We start from the raw sequence: 20,699 nt of genomic DNA on the forward strand, positions 1-20,699 counted from the left end.
GTGCAGCATCCGGCTACTAAGTGCTACTCATCATACCCTATTTTTCGACCTACATCCATCGATGCCGGATGGTGTACACGGCCCTTTTTTTTATTTTTTTAAAGAGCGAGAAAGAGGAAAAAAAAATAAAAAGATAGCTTAGAAGAATTTTATCGGAAAGGATTATGGTTTCTTCTGGTATAAAAAAACTTGAGGTTTTGGCGGGTATGTGTCAATGTGAATTATTCACTATAGGTGCATCATTATGGCATCCTAACGTTCTAGTGCTGCCTGTCTTGTGTTCTACATTTTCATTTTGGCATCCTAACGGGATCCAACCGTTAAGACGTATCCGATAATCACGGCAAATGTTCTGCCATCACGAAATTCTCTCTTTGTTAAACGAGTGATGTTATGAACGGGTTGACAAGTCTAGTGCACTGTAATTTTTGAGCTACATTTCAGAGAACTGATAAATAATCACAGAAAGCAGCTTGCCCTGTCATGTCACGACAAGTGAGAAGTTTTATTATTTCTGAGATTCGAAATTGCTTGTCTGTTCTAACTTTCAACCGACCATCTCAATTGAATGCGCTATGTCGCCCACTGATTGACGAAGTTTTGCTGGAGCTGACGTTATGGAAGAAGTTTGGAAACTCACTTGGATCAGTGATGATAAAAGGTGCTGGTTCGAAAGCGTTTTGTGCTGGAGGAGATGTGAAGTGTTTGGTACAGGCGTTCCGAGAGAAAAATCTACAGCAAATAAACGTGCAGACAGAGGTGTGTTAAATTTGTTCAGCCTACTAGGATATTAATTGATCAAAAATCTTGATGTACTTAGAAAACTTAATGCCCCAGGGAAATGGAATTATTGTTTGGTTTTTATTTTTTTCCGAACATGTAATTTAATAATATAACCGAAAGGTTAAAATTTACATGCCTTCGGAATAATCAGGAATTAATATTGAAATAATCAAAATTATACCTTAATCTTCTGACTATTGATTAGTATTACCCATGGAGCTGTTCTTTCCTCTATATATAAAAATAAGACCATAATGATCCTAATTGTCTCTCTATTGGCATTTTTTCATAGTGACATTGCAAAAACTCTTTTAACGAAGTTCTTTTGAAATGATTTTCCCCATCGCTCTTACATTAAAAAGTAACTTGTTCCTCAAAATTGTATGCTTTCCCCAAGTTTTGTATGCTCTTCAAAATCAATGATCTTTTACTCTGCTTAGTATAGTAGTCAGCTTGTTCTTATTATCAGCTGTTGTCTCCGTTTCAACTGTAGGTGGTTTGCACATTTTCTAAATCCTCTGATCCAAGTTTGAGACGTTTCAACACTAAACTTTGAAATAAATAAATCAGCTGGAAGGACTTGTGATTTGGGAAGAAGATCGCGACAATGGTCAAATTTTTGATTGATATAACACACTTTAATGCCCCAGATAATCTGTCGATTTACACGCTGGATGTTTTTTGCTGACAATGTTTGTAAAAAACCCCGCCGAATGACAATTGAGAGAGGACTAGAGATTTGAAAACATGCAGCCTATGTTCCAAAGGTATAGTATTTCGTACCAAATATAGTGAGCTAATGACAGCCGCCGTTTTTCTTAAAACTACGTTTAGATGTACTTAAAATGACAATTTTAGGTCAAGGTGTATTCCTAAATAACGACAACTCAGTAGATTTCATAAATTTCCTTCTAATAAAATCTGCTGATTGGCTATCGAACAAGAAATCCAACAACATTTTATTTAAATCGAAATAGCCGCCCTCATTTGTAGTCATATAACCTATAATGGCCACGGAATTGGAATAATTGATTGCACTTAAATGGCCTCCCAAAAGAAAACAACCAATTAATTGAAATCAAATTGCTACGCAGCGCAATTATCTGTCTCAGGCGCGAAAATCAGCTGCCCTGGTACGAAACGTGTAACTGAGGTTGATAATACCTAAAGTGTTTTTGTGCGGTAAGAAAGGCCAGACTCCTAGTGTAGTATTATTTCAACCTTCAGAAGCGGCTTCTAGAGTCTAGCATATTGTTGTAAGTTTAATATACAATGTGTTTTGCGGTAAATTTAAATACGCTGCTGTAATGTTTCATAGTGGGGGCTCGCTGTTCCGTCCATTGGGTGGATCATACCCTTATATATTTTTAAAAGTCAATTAATTGAAATTGGAAGTTTTAATTGATTGCAGTATTTTGCACTTTTTATTTTTTCGCTGTAAAGCGGGGTAACAGATTTAAATGGCTGTAAGTTTTCTTCGAGTTCTAGAACCAACACATAGCACGTGCATATAATTCTACGATACTTGGGTCCCCAGAATTCGGTATAAATTGATGTAAAGCAATATACCTCTTTAACATCATTGCGCAGCTAGGCCATCTCGTCGAGTTCCAAGGCATATGCCTCAAGTCAGTATACTCTTGCAGTTTTTTAGCTGTTTTTAACGTCTTCAATCTGATCGTCAATGAATTAATCTTTGTCAGTGTTGCCTCAAACTTTTTCAAGTGTTTATTGACAGCCTGCTGAAATCGATGAGAAGCACAACCAACGAGTTGTTCAGCCTCTAGTTCTGCAGGGAGTCGGTTGACACTGCAATTGTCGCCGACAATGTCCACATTATTGAATCTTTTCCTTACGCTTGAAGCGTGTACTCCAATAACTCTTGATGTTCCTTAGAACTTAGGGTACTTCCAGTTAAAAGTGGGCTGAAGGTCAAAAGGGCTGTATCATAACAATCCGGGTTGAATTTTGGATAAAAAACAGTAAACACTATTGTAATGTGTGGATTAATTTGCGACCAACCATCCAGATAAATAGCAAAACGATCTGGCACTTCACGTATCTTTAGCTCAACCCGTTTAGTTACAGTTCGCATGTATTGCATAACAGTTTTGTTACTTATAGCTTCAAGGTTTTTGTTCTTCATAGACATCTTGCTCGGGAAATGTGAATGGTATCAGGTTGTTACATATGCACTCCAAACAGCTGTAAATGTAACGTGTCTTTGCAGCTGGCGCTCTAAAAGCACTCATTTTCCATTGGCTTGGCTCGTCATTATAATCATATTTTTGTATTATTTTTGCCCCTCGTAATTCATTGAAATTTTTGACCGAATTTTCTTGTACCGACATGAAAACCCAGAAATTTTTCCCTACATGAAAACTCAGTCAGAAACTAACGATTTCAATGAATAAATCACCATATATATGAGTGACAGTCTTTTATTGCGGGTGCTTTTCTACTTGAGAAGCGAAGCTCCTATGAAATCGATGGGTGAGTGATAAACGAACCCTGTGTTTAGGGCGAGTATTCGTTGATTCACGGTCTTAATACATACAGCATTCCAACCATAGCTTTAGTTGATGGAATTTGCATGGGAACAGGAGGGGGTGTCATGACTCACTCCCAGTTTTCAGTTGTGACAGAGAGAGCCACTTTTGCAATGCCAGAGACAGCTATTGGAATTGTTCCTGACGCTGGGCTGTCCTTGACATTCAGAAATTTGCAGTCGAATCTTGGAATGTATCTGGGCTTAACGGGAGCACGATTAAAAGGTAAATTCAGGTAAAGATTTGAAAATAAGATGTTTTTGTAGCCATATTTAGATTATTATAGATAACAATTTTGATTTCTGAACGCTACATAATCAAGATAAACGCCTAAAATCGAATCAAGTTCGAAAATTGAGCGTTCAAAAATATTAACTGATAGAATGTTAAGTAATCCACGAATCATAATGGTCACAAATTATGGTCCCCCCATACCCCAACCATTGTAAACATGCCATAAGGGGGGGGGGGTGCATATAATGCGAAAGAACCTTAAAATTGATTTGAATTGGAAGCTTACTAAAACTCGATACCTTTTGAAAAAAGCCTCTCAAAATTTTTTGTACGAGGCTTATTTTTCTAAATTAAAATTAACAAGTTGATGTGAAGAGCCCACTAGTGGCCTCTAAAACATGCTTGCAGTCTTTCTATGCCCGTTGATGTATCAATTTGCTTTCTGTGTCACAATTTTTTAATACATGGTTCACTAATTTTTTAATTATAGCTCGAAAGCAGTTAAAGCACTAGACAGAAACGAGTTGACGCCGCAGGTTTTAAAACTTTCTTAGTTGATTTCCAAGAATTTTTCCATCTCTTTTACTTGTCTAGCCAAAAGTAGCGAACAACTACAGTGTTTCATGCTCTCAGCTTTTTAGGCTCTTGTATATACAAAGCTGGTTTGAGCGACTACTTCATTACATCAGACAAACTTGACAAGTTAGAATCTGCGCTGGAAAATGCCAAACAAGAATCAGTCTCAGCAATTTTGCAAGATTTTCATCACCAGTCTCAAGACAGTCAATTGCCGTTCAGTTTGGAACCGTATTTGGAAACTATTGATCAATGTTTTGGGGCTGATAGCGTTTCGGAGTGCCTCGATTCGTTGCCTTCCAACGATTTTGGCTCCAAATCAAGGTCAATCTTGGAACAGATGTCGCCCTTGGCTATGAAAGCGACAATGAAGCATATCAGAAATCCGTATCAATCGCTGATCGAGTGCCTAAGAATGGACTATCGATTGGCTTACAGAATGTGCAGGTCGCACGACTTCATTGAAGGTGTTTCTGCTCTTCTAATTGATAAGAACCGGAAACCGACTTGGAAACCTTCAAAGTTGGATGAAATCTCAGATTCGCAAGTTGATAAACTGTTTGATGAACTACCACCGGATGTTGACGAGTTTATACCTCTGACTCAAAAATGATGTTTTGTGATACTGGTAGTTTAGTCTGTGTAAATTTGAAAATTCATTTTTGTATCGGTGCTAAATAAATTTCTCTATCGTTGTGTAATTAGGAAATATATTTCAGAATATACTAGAGGGTATGGGTTGCGAAGGTTCAAACTTCTGACTCGATGGTCGTACTCCTAGTATGTGCTATCTTTCTAAGCCTGATAAGTCTCATAAAAGTATTTAATGATCTAAGTAAGTAAATTTGACTAATTGATCTAGTTATAAGTTTTATATAATCTTTATAGAAATCTAACATAGATAAATTTACAGCTAATGAGGTTATAAGAGTTAAAACTTAAAGTTATAAAAGTTAGAAGTTATGAAAGTTAGAAAGAGGAGAAGGTCGGGAAAGTTAGTAAAAACTTTACTAACTTGAATTGTTATCAGTAACTTATTATTCCCTTTTGAATAAAGTCCTGACTTGAAAATTATCTCTAACTATTCGTTATTCGATATAGTTGAGAAGATTGGTTTAGTAATTTCACTTTGGAAATACTTTCGTTTTGAGATTACTTTCTCAATTTGGAGATATTAAATTCTCAGTTTCTCTGAGTTATTAATTCGTAATTTCTCAAAGTTGTGATTCTTCCTTTGCTATATATAGTTCTCAGAACGGGATAATTCCCGTCCTTTTGGCTGGACGGTAAAATGTCCGTTTGGCTGGACGGACGGACATTTTACGCAATTTGAATGGTTCAGCATAATTGCATCATTCTATTTTTAGAATGATGTAATTTGAATACTTAGCTTAGTTAAGCTAAGTATTCAACATAAACATTACTTTAGTACATCCCGACCCGGTCCTTAATGATGGTAGAATGAAACAATCTGCATAAAATTTTTTTACAAAATATGTATGATGAAACAACTGCATAATAATTTACAAAAAGAAAATAATAATGGTTAAATATAAAACTTTACACGCACTGTTTAAAATATAAAAAATGTTTTCGTGACTCTCCTCCGGGCTTATAGATTTGAAAAATTTTCTTGATCACGGAAGTCGCCGTTACGGTAGTCACGTAATTCTCGCAGCAGGCTGTCATTGCGCTGCTGGAGTTGAAAGTTCTTGTATCTCTCTTTTAGAAAACTCTGCTCGAGGTTACGGATGTAACTGTCTTTAGAGCTTTCTAAATTAGCGGTTAAAAGATAGAAAGGGACCGACAAAATTTGCTTGTCAATCCCCAAGTTCTTTGCTCGATATGTTTTGGTTTTAGGGTTATATGACATGAGTTTATACAAATTTGCGTGGTTCTGCAGCTTATAATTCAAGCTCATGTCATATTTCGGGTGCCCCTTGAAGCTTGGGTTGCACACTAATTGTTCTGTTTTGATTTGGCGGTTGATTTTGTCCTGCACAGTAAGTGTCTTTGGCATGACTGCTGCAACTAGTGGTTGGAGTTGTGATGGTCCCGGTTGTGGTTGTTGTTGTTCTGACAGTTGTTGGGTATCTTGTTGCTCATTTGATTGGGGCTCCTCGGTTGTCGTTAGGTATTGTGTGACAATGTCGATGGGAAGTTCTGATGGAGGTGCATCGTCTAGTAGTTCCTCGAATGCTGGCAGCAGAAAGTCATTGTCGTCCAGTGTTGTGTTCTAAAAAATTTTTATACAAAGGGTTATTTATAGTTGTAATTAATTAGATTTAATTACACTGGAGAGGTTGGGAAATCATCATTGCTAGAGTGATTTTCCCTCTCTTGTCTAATTGATTGTAGCTCACTTTGTATTGGAGGGTATATGTTTATAGTCGGCTCTTTATAAGTTGGGGCTTGTACTAAGTGTTCTGATTCGTCTCTTTCTTCAGTTGGACGAAATACTGAAGTTACTATGGACTGGAAAAGTATATTAAAAGTGGCTGATAGTATTACTTTGCCAAAACTCACTGAGGCTCCTGTAATTTTGTGTATTTGTAGTGCTCGAATGATGCAAACTACAATGTCGATTATAAATTTCACAAAAAGGAATACAGCGAAAGTATTTCCGCATTGTTCCAAATAATAGTGCATTCGGCCGAAGGCTTTTATATACCGGTTGTGTACGAATTGTGACGAGATTAGAGAATCTAAATATATTGTTTTTGTAGTATAGTAGTTGCTATAACCACTAGGGTGGCTTTTATTATGTTGAATCTCAACTAATTCACGAGAAAACTCTTGCGCTGCGTCGTTCATTTCGGAATTTAAAGTTACATCGTTCCAAAATGCAATCATGTCTTTTTTGACATGAAAAGAAACTTCCTGTCCGTTTTTGAATTTCATTGAAACCATTTTGTGTTTCTGATTGCTGGGTGCAAATAATGCTGGCCCAGTGACTTGTGTTGTACTTGGAGTTAATTCGATCCAAGAGTTATCATTTTCAATATCTAGTTGAAAAAGATTCTTTTGTTTGTTGTTACATGGTTGTTGTTTAGCAGTAGTAAAAGTTTGTCTGCTAACTGGATCGATAAAGCGAACTTTATTCTTATATAACACAGGTATTCTCTCATAACAAGTATCCATTACTTGTAAAGGCGAATAAATCTTTGGACAGTGATAGAGCCAGGCAACATTGCCATTTGTCTCTAGAAACATAGATCTGTTATTAGTTAACAGAAAGCCAGCCAGCTTAGGGCTGAGACGCGAATGTGCAAGTTGTGTATTTTTTAGTGAACGTTCTAGTTCACAAATTTGTTGTATAGTATTTATTTCAGAGAGTTGTAGCCTTCGGAATTTAGTGTACTGATAGTAGTCGAATTTAGTATTCAAATGTGCCTCGTAATCTATCTCTGTTCGGGAGATGTTAAGCGAACTTAGAGAATTGTTCGGGTGTCTAGTAATTCTATTTATATTAGGTAGAGGTTCGAGTGCCTCTCCTGTATTCATATTAAATACTCCTGTAAATTCAACATACAGTGTGTCGTATGGCGACGGATAAACTATATTATTGCTATTGCATAGCGATTGAGGCTTATTGTACGCTTGAAATAGAAAGCTTTGTTCTTTCTCTGATTCTTTAGAGATATAGTAATTATCTCCTATTTTTATCATTTTGCCTTTAAATTGTTCTCTTAAAGCGAACAGGCAATTATCTTGTTTCTCCCAGCTATAAGCATGGGGGTCGGTTGACGTGCTTTGACAACCACCTTCTGATAATGTGCAAGGCAGGGGAATATTTTGCCAGTTATTTACTGATCCTCCCCGCAGGTTAACATTTAAAGTTGTATCCTGCATATAAGTTTCAAATGTATCGTTAATTATCCAGCCAGAATCGTCACATTCGTTTGGATTTTCTCCAATATTGGGACCGGAATTTTTTATATAAGTTGTTTTTACATTTAATTTAATCGGAATTTCTTTTCAGTTAATACTTAACTTATTAGTTAATCTAGCCTGCCTACACTGTTCTGGAGTTAAATCTACGTCTGTGGTAATTGTGCTACGTTTTGCATCAATTCCACTAGCGTCGAAAAGGCCGCAATACCACCTAATGCTTTGGTGGCTTGCTCTACACATAATAGCTTCTAATTTTCCTCTAAAGAAACGGTTGAAAATTTGTCCTTTGACTTTTGAAATTTCAACATTTTGTGGTTCAATTTTACAAGGAGCGACTTTGTTCAATGAGTACATTTTGTTGGAGATTCGATTTCGGGATTCATTTTTAAAAATGAATTTTGTAGGATTTGTCGACGAGAGTTTGTAGTTGTGATTTGCAGATGAGAGATTCAGAGGAATGAATTGATTCAGTTGGGTTGAGAATTTAAAGTTTTCTCAAAGGGAATTTGGCCGTCCGTGCGGATGGCAAAATAGTGAGCCCTGATTGGCTAACTGTTCCAACTGTATTTTATCAATTTGTATATTTACATAAATTATTGAGAGCAGATTTCTATCCGCGCAACTGGCAGAATACTCAATTCTGATTGGTTGATTGAGAGTTGTCAGTGAAGACAGAGTGAATAAGAAATGTAACTGGTTGGGGTATATTTTTATTCCTGTATAAATAGAGAAATTTTTTTAGTGTAATTCTAGTCTAACTTCTAATAATAATGAACGGAACAGTTTTAAAATTGTTTAAAGAGGCGAATTATTCGGCCTTCGAACACTTATATTTGGAGTTGGATGCCAGAGAGATGAAATTTTTCCTCTCTGAGCAGTATATAGCAACTCAAATTGTCCTCTTTGAAGAGGAGTTTTATTCTCTGCGGGTTGCGCAGGAATATTGTATCAATAATAAAGAGAGAAATTTACTAAAATATGCCAAGATATGTCCTGCCACAGTGCAGTACCTCAATTGCTGGTTGGGGGAAGAGGTAAATTTTCGGAGTTACAATTATTTTTGGATCTATAGTGGGGTATATATATAAAAAATTTTTTTGAATTTTATTTCGAGCGTAAGCTAACAGCACCGAACCCTGAGTGTCATGAAGAATTTATGAATTTTGTGTTCGAGCTTTGGCGAGTGTGGTGGACCCCTGAGACAGCAAGAGCTGCTCAGCGACTGTATGGGTTTGCTGTTGTTCTGGGGTGCGGGCTTCTCTTTAGAGACTTTACTCTTACCCGAGAATATATTAAACTAATCAAAGTTGCTAGGGCTCGACTGTTATAATTTTTGTAAATTTTGCTTTACATGTTTATATAATTTGTATATTTTATTTTTGTAATTTCGTATATTTTAATAACAACGTTGTATAAAAGAATTATTTCTTTTGAACTTTTGGAATTAAATCTGATGGAATTGTATTTCCATAGCGTTTAGGTTCAGTCCTTGTTCTCTGCGGTCTGACATCGGTATAAGTTGGGTTAGGATTCGTTTTTATTTTTACTGGGTGGGGGGTTGAACTAATGATAGGGCTAAATGTATGGGAATTGGACGTAGTACTTTGTGAACTACTTTGGGGGCTAAACAAATTTCTGATATGTAGTGTGCTATCATTTGTATTTGTTTTGTATGGGCTGTTAGGCGCACTCCGGCACGTGTTAACAGTAATTGAGTACTCAACTGGTTGCGGTGATGTTATTTGCTTAGCCTGATTATTTGCGTTGTTAATAATAGGCCACGGCATATATTCCGGGTTATCAATTGTTTGGTGATTGAATCTGTTTTTTGAGTACTGGTTGAACCTATCATAGTAGGCCTGTGAATCATCATAGTTAGTACTCTAGTCCTGTACTAACTTGTCTATTTCTTGTTCTTTAGGAAAGTACTCTACTAAGTGATTTCTATGCACTACTTTCTTTTGTTCAGTTGTGTCGTGAACAATTTCGTACGTAGTGTTAGTAATTTGTTTAGTAACAGTATAGGGTCCAGAGCGTAACTCTAATAACTTTTTGGATTTCAATAATCCTTTAGCGTGATTCTCCAGTAAAACTTTACGACCGATTTTGATTGGTTTACTCAATTTGAATCTATTCCTATACTCGTGTGCTTTGTTTGTAATTTGCCTACAGCGAGTATATGTTTTACTATATATATTTTTGAATTCGTTCTCACGTTGTAGTATAGCACTAGACAATCGATTTTGTAATAGCTTGTCTACTTTCTCGTTTTTACAAGAATTTTCACAGTGAGTATGTAAGGGAAGGTCTTTACAATACTCTGAAATACAATTTCGTCTATTATCCCATAGTAAGCCTAGCTTAAGGGAAATTGGAATTTGCTGTTTAATACCGAATGCTATCTCGTACGGAGTATATCCTCTACTGTAATTTATTGCAGTATTATGCGCAAAGGCAAATTTATTAGTAAGGCTGGCCCAGTTCGACCCGAAATAATTTGCTAAGTTTTTATTTTGTACTTCAACCTTGCCATTTGTCCAAGGTGAGTATGTGGTCCGTGGTTTTAATGTAATTCCGAATTCGTGCGTCCAGTGCACAAAATCATTACTCAAAAATGCAGTACCGTTGTCATGAACTATTTGTTGGGGAATTCCGAATCGAGTAATATATTTTTCTATTAACTTTACAGTTTCTGGTGCATCAGCGGTTTTTGATGGGTACACTTGTATAAAGCGAGAGAAGCTATCTACTATAACTAGACAAAATTTCTTCTGGTTACTACAAGGCCTAAATGGACCCTTGTGGTCTATGTGTATAGTATGAAATGGGGTTGTTTCTAATTCATTTATGCAACGATCGGACTCGTTTGACTCAGCCTCTTGTACTGAGTTAACAACTGTACTGAGCATAAAACAATTATCTTGTTCTTCATAATTATTTAATATTGAGTATGCGAACTCACTACAATCACGCATGTTGAATTTGCGCGTGTCACGACTTAATACTAGATCACATACTGCGTACCCGATAATACCTTTATTAAGTGTAATAGGGTGATTTTTGTGGTTTTCTATTAGTATAGGTAGTGTTTTCTCTTTTTGTGTACAGACTGTGTTAATAAACACTAGTTCTGTTTTTACTGTATTTTTGTGCGGTAGAAAAGAAGTGCCTTTGGGGTAACATAAATCAGTGTTTTGGTGTTTGTACAAATAGGTTGATCTTGCCTGTATATAGAGTAGCTGAGACAAGATTATTGCTTCTATCTCTGATACTTGTGGATACTGTTTTTCGTTATTAAGTGTTCCATAACTGATTACTCCTGTGTGTTCTTTTAACTCTACAGCAGGAATATCGAAATACAGAGCTTTAAAGAAAATATGGCAGAAATCAACACCAATCAGGTTAGACGTTCCTTCTTGTGTAACCCATACTTTATAGTTTGCTTCATACTTTCCGTCAGTGTCAAAGTATGATGTTACTGTAGTTTGGCCTAACATACGAATTTGTGATCCATTATAGGATTTTGTGATATTGATAGCTGAGAAGATTCTCATGCTAGGGTTCAACTTTTGCATTTCTAGAAATGTGGGGTAATTTATTATCGTACATGTCGAGCCTGGGTCAATCAGATACTCAATCTCAAGTCCACTATTTTTATTTATGTCTCCGGTGGTGAAATAATACATGTTTAGGTAAATCCTGGATTTTGGATTACTATTTGTATTAACTTTCGGAGACTTTAGAAGTTTAAAGGAAAGAAGGCTGTGATAGCATCGGTGTAATTATTCTGATCGTAATATTCTGTTTGTTGGTTTTGATCCTCTACCCAGTGAACAGAGTGGGACGAGCGGGGTTGTGGATTGTTCGGGTGTCTAGTAATTCTATTTATATTAGGTAGAGGTTCGAGTGCCTCTCCTGTATTCATATTAAATCCTCCTGTAAATTCAACATACAGTGTGTCGTATGGTGACGGATAAACTATATTATTGCTATTGCATAGCGATTGAGGCTTATTGTACACTTGAAATAGAAAGCTTTGTTCTTTCTCTGATTCTTTAGAGATATAGTAATTATCTCCTATTTTTTATCATTTTGCCTTTAAATTGTTCTCTTAAAGCGAACAGGCAATTATCTTGTTTCTCCCAGCTATAAGCATGGGGGTCGGTTGACGTGCTTTGACAACCACCTTCTGATAATGTGCAAGGCAGGGGAATATTTTGCCAGTTATTTACTGATCCTCCCCGCAGGTTAACATTTAAAGTTGTATCCTGCATATAAGTTTCAAATGTATCGTTAATTATCCAGCCAGAATCGTCACATTCGTTTGGATTTTCTCCAATATTGGGACCGGAATTTTTTATATAAGTTGTTTTTACATTTAATTTAATCGGAATTTCTTTTCAGTTAATACTTAACTTATTAGTTAATCTAGCCTGCCTACACTGTTCTGGAGTTAAATCTACGTCTGTGGTAATTGTGCTACGTTTAGGTGGTATTGCGGCCACTAGCGTCGAAAAGGCCGCAATACCACCTAATGCTTTGGTGGCTTGCTCTACACATAGTAGCTTCTAATTTTCCTCTAAAGAAACGGTTGAAAATTTGTCCTTTGACTTTTGAAATTTCAACATTTTGTGGTTCAATTTTACAAGGAGCGACTTTGTTCAATGAGTACATTTTGTTGGAGATTTGATTTCGGGATTCATTTTTAAAAATGAATTTTGTAGGATTTGTCGACGAGAGTTTGTAGTTGTGATTTGCAGATGAGAGATTCAGAGGAATGAATTGATTCAGTTGGGTTGAGAATTTAAAGTTCTCTCAAAGGCAATTTGGCCGTCCGTGCGGATGGCAAAATAGTGAGCCCTGATTGGCTAACTGTTCCAACTGTATTTTATCAATTTGTATATTTACATAAATTATTGAGAGCGGATTTCTATCCGCGCAACTGGCAGAATACTCAATTCTGATTGGTTGATTGAGAGTTGTCAGTGAAGACAGAGTGAATAAGAAATGTAACTGGTTGGGGTATATTTCTATTCCTGTATAAATAGAGAAATTTTTTGAGTGTAATTATAGTCTAACTTCTAATAATAATGAACGGAACAGTTTTAAAATTGTTTAAAGAGGCGAATTATTCGGCCTTCGAACACTTAGATTTGGAGTTGGATGCCAGAGAGATGAAATTTTTCCTCTCTGAGCAGTATATAGCAACTCAAATTGTCCTCTTTGAAGAGGAGTTTTATTCTCTGCGGGTTGCGCAGGAATATTGTATCAATAATAAAGAGAGAAATTTACTAAAATATGCCAAGATATGTCCTGCCACAGTGCAGTACCTCAATTGCTGGTTGGGGGAAGAGGTAAATTTTGGGAGTTACAATTATTTTTGGATCTATAGTGGGGTATATATATAAAATTTTTTTGAATTTTAGTTCGAGCGTAAGCTAACAGCACCGAACCCTGAGTGTCATGAAGAATTTATGAATTTTGTGTTCGAGCTTTGGCGAGTGTGGTGGACCTCTGAGACAGCAAGAGCTGCTCAGCGACTGTATGGGTTTGCTGTTGTTCTGGGGTGCGGGCTTCTCTTTAGAGACTTTACTCTTACCCGAAAATATATTAAACTAATCAAAGTTGCTAGGGCTCGACTGTTATAATTTTTGTAAATTTTGCTTTACACGTTTATATAATTTGTATATATTTTTTTGTAATTTCGTATATTTTAATAACAACGTTGTATAAAAGAATTATTTCTTTTGAGCTTTTGGAATTAAATCTGATGGAATTGTATTTCCATAGCGTTTAGGTTCAGTCCTTGTTCTCTGCGGTCTGACATCGGTATAAGTTGGGTTAGGATTAGTTTTTATTTTTACTGGGTGGGGGGTTGAACTAATGATAGGGCTAAATGCATGGGAATTGGACGTAGTACTTTGTGAACTACTTTGGGGGCTAAACAAATTTCTGATATGTAGTGTGCTATCATTTGTATTTGTTTTGTATGGGCTGTTAGGCGCACTCCGGCACGTGTTAACAGTAGTTGAGTACTCAACTGGTTGCGGTGATGTTATTTGCTTAGCCTGATTATTTGCGTTGTTAATAATAGGCCACGGCATATATTCCGGGTTATCAATTGTTTGGTGGTTGAATCTGTTTTTTGAGTACTGGTTGAACCTATCATAGTAGGCCTGTGAATCATCATAGTTAGTACTCTAGTCCTGTACTAACTTGTCTATTTCTTGTTCTTTAGGAAAGTACTCTACTAAGTGATTTCTATGCACTACTTTCTTTTGTTCAGTTGTGTCGTGAACAATTTCGTACGTAGTGTTAGTAATTTGTTTAGTAACAGTATAGGGTCCAGAGCGTAACTCTAATAACTTTTTGGATTTCAATAATCCTTTAGCTTGATTCTCCAGTAAAACTTTACGACCGATTTTGATTGGTTTACCCAATTTGAATCTTTTCCTATACTCGTGTGCTTTGTTTGTAATTTGCTTTACTATATATATTTTTGAATTCGTTCTCACGTTGTAGTATAGTACTAGACAATCGATTTTGTAATAGCTTGTCTACTTTCTCGTTTTTACAAGAATTTTCACAGTGAGTATGTAAGTGAAGGTCTTTACAATACTCTGAAATACAATTTCGTCTATTATCCCGTAGTAAGCCTAGCTTAAGGGAAATTGGAATTTGCTGTTTAATACCAAATGCTATCTCGTACGGAGTATATCCTCTACTGTAATTTATTGCAGTATTATGCGCAAAGGCAAATTTATTAGTAAGGCTGGCCCAGTTCGACCCGAAATAATTTGCTAAGTTTTTATTTTGTACTTCAACCTTGCCATTTGTCCAAGGTGAGTATGAGGTCCGTGGTTTTAATGTAATTCCGAATTCGTGCGTCCAGTGCACAAAATCATTACTCAAAAATGCAGTACCGTTGTCATGAACTATTTGTTGGGGAATTCCGAATCGAGTAATATATTTTTCTATTAACTTTACAGTTTCTGGTGCATCAGCGGTTTTTGATGGGTACACTTGTATAAAGCGAGAGAAGCTATCTACTATAACTAGACAAAATTTCTTCTGGTTACTACAAGGCCTAAATGGACCCTTGTGGTCTATGTGTATAGTATGAAATGGGGTTGTTTCTAATTCATTTATGCAACTATCGGACTCGTTTGACTCAGCCTCTTGTACTGAGTTAACAACTGTACTGAGCATAAAACAATTATCTAGTTCTTCATAATTATTTAATATTGAGTATGCGAACTCACTACAATCACGCATGTTGAATTTGCGCGTGTCACGACTTAATACTAGATCACATACTGCGTACCCGATAATACCTTTATTAAGTGTAATAGGGTGATTTTTGTGGTTTTCTATTAGTATAGGTAGTGTTTTCTCTTTTTGTGTACAGACTGTGTTAATAAACACTAGTTCTGTTTTTACTGTATTTTTGTGCGGTAGAAAAGAAGTGCCTTTGGGGTAACATAAATCAGTGTTTTGGTGTTTGTACAAATAGGTTGATCTTGCCTGTATATAGAGTAGCTGAGACAAGATTATTGCTTCTATCTCTGATACTTGTGGATACTGTTTTTCGTTATTCAGTGTTCCATAACTGATTACTCCTGTGTGTTCTTTTAACTCTACAGCAGGAATATCGAAATACAGAGCTTTAAAGAAAATATGGCAGAAATCAACACCAATCAGGTTAGACGTTCCTTCTTGTGTAACCCATACTTTATAGTTTGCTTCATACTTTCCGTCAGTGTCAAAGTATGATGTTACTGTAGTTTGGCCTAACATACGAATTTGTGATCCATTATAGGATTTTGTGATATTGATAGCTGAGAAGATTCTCATGCTAGGGTTCAACTTTTGCATTTCTAGAAATGTGGGGTAATTTATTATCGTACATGTCGAGCCTGGGTCAATCAGATACTCAATCTCAAGTCCACTATTTTTATTTATGTCTCCGGTGGTGAAATAATACATGTTTAGGTAAATCCTGGATTTTGGATTACTATTTGTATTAACTTTCGGAGACTTTAGAAGTTTAAAGGAAAGAAGGCTGTGATAGCATCGGTGTAATTATTCTGATCGTAATATTCTGTTTGTTGGTTTTGATCCTCTACCCAGTGAACAGAGTGGGACGAGCGGGGTTGTGGATCATAATATCTACTGCTTGATGCTTGGAATTGATTATTATGCGCGTGGGGGGATAAGAACGTTGAAAATTTTGGTTCTCACGTTCATAATATTGCCTAGCTTCAGTTTCGTTGGGACTAAATTGGTTGTTTTGGGGAAATTTTTGTTCATAGGATTTGTTATTATTATTATTATAGTGTTTATTTCCGTATCTGCGGTTGTCATATCTAGTGTTAGTATTATTTGGGTGATTCTGGTTATTAAAATACGGCTTACTGTTAGTCTGCTTTTTGTAGTCAGTACTGAAGGATGTCTTTTTCTCCTTTTCCTCAGTGAGTTCTCTTTTCATCTTTTTAAATCCTTCATCAATCCTGTGCTTAGAGCAGTTAGAAATGGAATGCCCATGATTACGGCAGTAGTTACAAAAGCGTGTATTATTTGGTCGTCCTTTTACATTGGGGTCTTTAAAGGAACCTGAGTTAATAGCGCTGACTTCGTTATTTCTTATTAGGCTAATAAGCTCTTTAATTTGTGCTTCAAGGCTACTGATTTTATCATTTGTTTGTTTTACTGTGCCGTCAGTGCTAAGAGTAAATGTTAAGTCCTTAGTTATTAAGTGATTTTGTATTTCGTTCCATGTTTTATCCGGATTTTCTATCCTATATTCATGCGCCTTGCGCTTTAGAGATGGGGGCTGTAGACCTCTTATAGCAAAGTCAATGTACTTTTGCTCTCTTTGTCTCTGCTGTATTGTTCGTTCAGTGGCAATTTGGCCAGGATCAGCTAATCGTGCGGGTATTTTTTCAGGCCACCCTCTATCAACAGCATGCTTAATTCGGTGGAAATAATTTTAATTAGTTCCCCTTCTTGTCTGGTGGCACCTTCTACTTCTAGTCGATACTTAAATTGATCACGGCTATCAGTGAATCTATTTATGAAATCTCCTTTGATTTGCTCAAGATTTCTTGTGGGGTCTATAGTATTGTACCACTCTAATGCAGTTTCTATCAGTAGTGATCCAAATAGCGCTTTGCGTCTATTTTGGTGATTTGTTAATGCAGTGGGGTCTGCCGGTAACGTTGTACCTAAGGAGAAGTTTATTTTTTGTTCAACGGAGTTCCAGAAATCACTTGCATTTTGTCTAGGGTCAATTCCCGAGGTGACAAGTGACATATTAGGATGAGAGGGGGGGGGGTATCAATTATTGTTCTTGTAACTGTAGTAGTGCTGCCTGATCCGGAACTCACAGTTGTTGTGCCTGTACCACCGGAGCCGGTTGAAGGAGCTGTACTACTCGGCGTTCCTCCTGAGGACATTATGTTAGATTTGTTTTGTTATTTTATTTTTTGCTTAGAAGATAGAATGTTTTTGCGTGCCTCACTGGTCGCACCAGTTTATACTAGAGGGTATGGGTTGCGAAGGTTCAAACTTCTGACTCGATGGTCGTACTCCTAGTATGTGCTATCTTTCTAAGCCTGATAAGTCTCATAAAAGTATTTAATGATCTAAGTAAGTAAATTTGACTAATTGATCTAGTTATAAGTTTTATATAATCTTTATAGAAATCTAACATAGATAAATTTACAGCTAATGAGGTTATAAGAGTTAAAACTTAAAGTTATAAAAGTTAGAAGTTATGAAAGTTAGAAAGAGGAGAAGGTCGGGAAAGTTAGTAAAAACTTTACTAACTTGAATTGTTATCAGTAACTTATTATTACCTTTTGAATAAAGTCCTGACTTGAAAATTATCTCTAACTATTCGTTATTCGATATAGTTGAGAAGATTGGTTTAGTAATTTCACTTTGGAAATACTTTCGTTTTGAGATTACTTTCTCAATTTGGAGATATTAATTTCTCAGTTTCTCTGAGTTATTAATTCTTAATTTCTCAAAGTTGTGATTCTTCCTTTGCTATATATAGTTCTCAGAACGTGATAATTCCCGTCCTGCTGGCTGGACGGTAAAATGTCCGTTTGGCTGGACGGACGGACATTTTACGCAATTTGAATGGTTCAGCATAATTGCATCATTCTATTTTTAGAATGATGTAATTTGAATACTTAGCTTAGTTAAGCTAAGTATTCAACATAAACATTACTTTAGTACATCCCGACCCGGTCCTTAATGATGGTAGAATGAAACAATCTGCATAAAAATTTTTTACAAAATATGTATGTTGAAACAACTGCATAATAATTTACAAAAAGAAAATAATAATGGTTAATTATAAAGCTTAGTTAAGCTAAGTATTCAACATAAACATTACTTTAGTACAAGAACTAAAAGCTTCGAACCGATCGCTCAGGCAAGTTGTGGTGTATGTTTTGATAATGTTGTCATTTTTTTCCTGTTGATTTTTGTCGTGTCACAAAGCTGACCAGAAAATTCAAAACATGCTATCGTGTGATTCAATTGATTGGTGAATTTGGAGTTTAGTTTGTTAACTCAAGTGTCGTGGAATTACGTTTGAACGCTACGTTTTCGCAAAGCCAATATGAATTTTTGAATAGGTTTTTCTTTTCTATGAATTTGACAATAATCAAATTCGACAGACGCCGATTCTTTACATCTGCTTTGCGATGTTCTGTTGTTATATTCGACAGAAGTTTATACTGTTAACAACTTTTCCTTGACATGAGATTTGACGTGATGAAATGCTGTTCACATTCTGTAGACATCTCTCTCTGCAACCAAGCAGATGAAAATGGACTTGTAAAGCATTTTAGGTCGAGTATAAATAGCTCGAAAACGTTCAATTGAGACAATTTTATAGAGGAAATTGCAAGAGAATTGAAATTGGGTTCACAGTTATTTAATGTCACTCTCTCCAACTTGTTATGATTTGATTTCCAATATGCGGTTTACAGTTTGAGTTACCGACGAGTAAGCCAATTCTAATTGTCTAAACTTGGAGTTCTGTATTTCGTGCCAAGGAAACTGTTGGTCAGCAAAGCTGAATGATTCGCTATGCGCTATGCACATGTTCTAAGACGTATGAACAATGTGGTGGTGGTGATAGGGGGGGGGGGGTTGGGTACATCCCGCTTTGTTTTCGGAAAACTTGGTTGGGAAGGTCGGTATTCTGTCTCGAGGTCAAAAATTAGGGGGGGGGGGGGGGGGGGGGTTAGGTACATCCCGCTTTGTTTTCGGAAAACTTGGTTGGGAAGGTCGGTATTCTATCTCGAGGTCAAAAATTTGCTTTCCATCAGCTAGTAAAAATAATTGTTTATTTCCGCTGTCACTTGTTTTGAGGTCTGTGAAACAAAATAGAACAAATCATTTTTAGAGAAGCAGTAGCATAGTGTGAATTGAAAACTGATCCGTTCAGAAAGCTACCCCAGTCAAATTAGGACGGTTATCTTGCAAGATCTTGCAAGATTCTTGCAAGATCTTGCAAGATAACCGTCCGATTTGCAAGAGTCTTGCAAGATAACCGTCTATCTTGTAAGACTCTTGCAAGATAACCGTCTTGCAAGAAGCGCCGGAAACGTGCCTTAGCTGCTGCATGGGCCTCTTTGGCTTCTTTGAAGATTAGAGAATAGGATTCGACCTATTCTCTAACCGTCAAAGAAAAGAGGAGAGACCCTAAAATTGCTAAGGCTAAAACGTATAAATAGGAACATCATCTTAAATGCGCAGAAGGGGTCACAGAAAGGGCAGGGGGTTTTTTGCGCTGCAGCAGGGGTCACAGAAAGGGCAGGGGGTTTGTGTGCTGCAAAAGAAAGCAAACAAATATAAATAAGAACATCAGCAAAACACAAGCACATGAGAGGGGGCACAGAAAAGGGCGGGGGTGAAGCACGAAAGAAAAGGAGCGAAAGAGAGAAGGGTGGGGGCTGAACACACACAAACAAAAGAAAAGCACATCGCCATAGGCGAAAGGGGATGGGAAGAAAACAGCAAGGGGGAAAAACAGAAGAGGCGAGCGAGCGAACAAGCGGCGGCGAACGAACAACCGGCGGCGAGCGAGCAAGCAAAACCGAGCAAACGAAGACGAGCGAACGCGAACGAGCTGGCAGAACGAGCAACCGACGACGAGCGAGCGAGAACGAGCGCGAAAAGGAGCAAGGAGAGTGCTGAAGCGAAACGAGAACAAAAAACTCACAAAAAAAGAACAAAAAACAAAAAAAATTGCCCGTAAGGCAGAGCACGCGCAGGCGCGCGCGCAAGCGAGAGAGAGAGAGAATGAGAGTGAGAGAGAGAGAGAGAGAAAGTGTGTGAGAGAGAGAGAGAGAGAGCGAGAGAGAGAGAGAGAGAGAGAGAGAGAGAGAGAGAGAGAGAGAGAGAGGGAGAGAAAGAGAAAGTGAGAGCGAAAGAAAAAGAAAAACGAAAGAAGGAGAGAGAGAGAGAGAGAGAGAGAGAGAAAGAGCGAGAGGGAGAGAGAGACAAAGAAAAACAAAGAATAAAGAAGGAAAGAGAAGAGAGAGGAGGGAGAGATGAGAGAGATACCGAGAGAGAGAGAGAGAGAGAGAGAGAGAGAGAGAGAGAGAGAGAGAGAGAGAGAGAAAGAGTGTTGTGAGAGAG

The 20,699-nt window shown here is 37.0% G+C and overlaps 1 protein-coding gene across 1 annotated transcript; it reads left to right on the forward strand.

The window, feature by feature from the left end:
- Window positions 1-448: 448 nt before the first annotated feature.
- On the forward strand, window positions 449-4,884 carry LOC142355676 (3-hydroxyisobutyryl-CoA hydrolase, mitochondrial-like). Its single transcript, XM_075407761.1, has 3 exons — window positions 449-759; window positions 3,305-3,557; window positions 4,208-4,884. The coding sequence occupies exons 1-3, from the start codon at window positions 484-486 to the stop codon at window positions 4,753-4,755; spliced, it is 1,077 nt and encodes a 358-aa protein (XP_075263876.1). The 5' UTR covers window positions 449-483; the 3' UTR covers window positions 4,756-4,884.
- Window positions 4,885-20,699: the final 15,815 nt, after the last annotated feature.

This window comes from Convolutriloba macropyga, unplaced genomic scaffold (assembly GCF_964194025.1).
Source record: "Convolutriloba macropyga unplaced genomic scaffold, txConMacr16.3 SCAFFOLD_4611, whole genome shotgun sequence".
Classification (NCBI taxonomy): Eukaryota; Metazoa; Xenacoelomorpha; order Acoela; family Convolutidae; genus Convolutriloba; species Convolutriloba macropyga.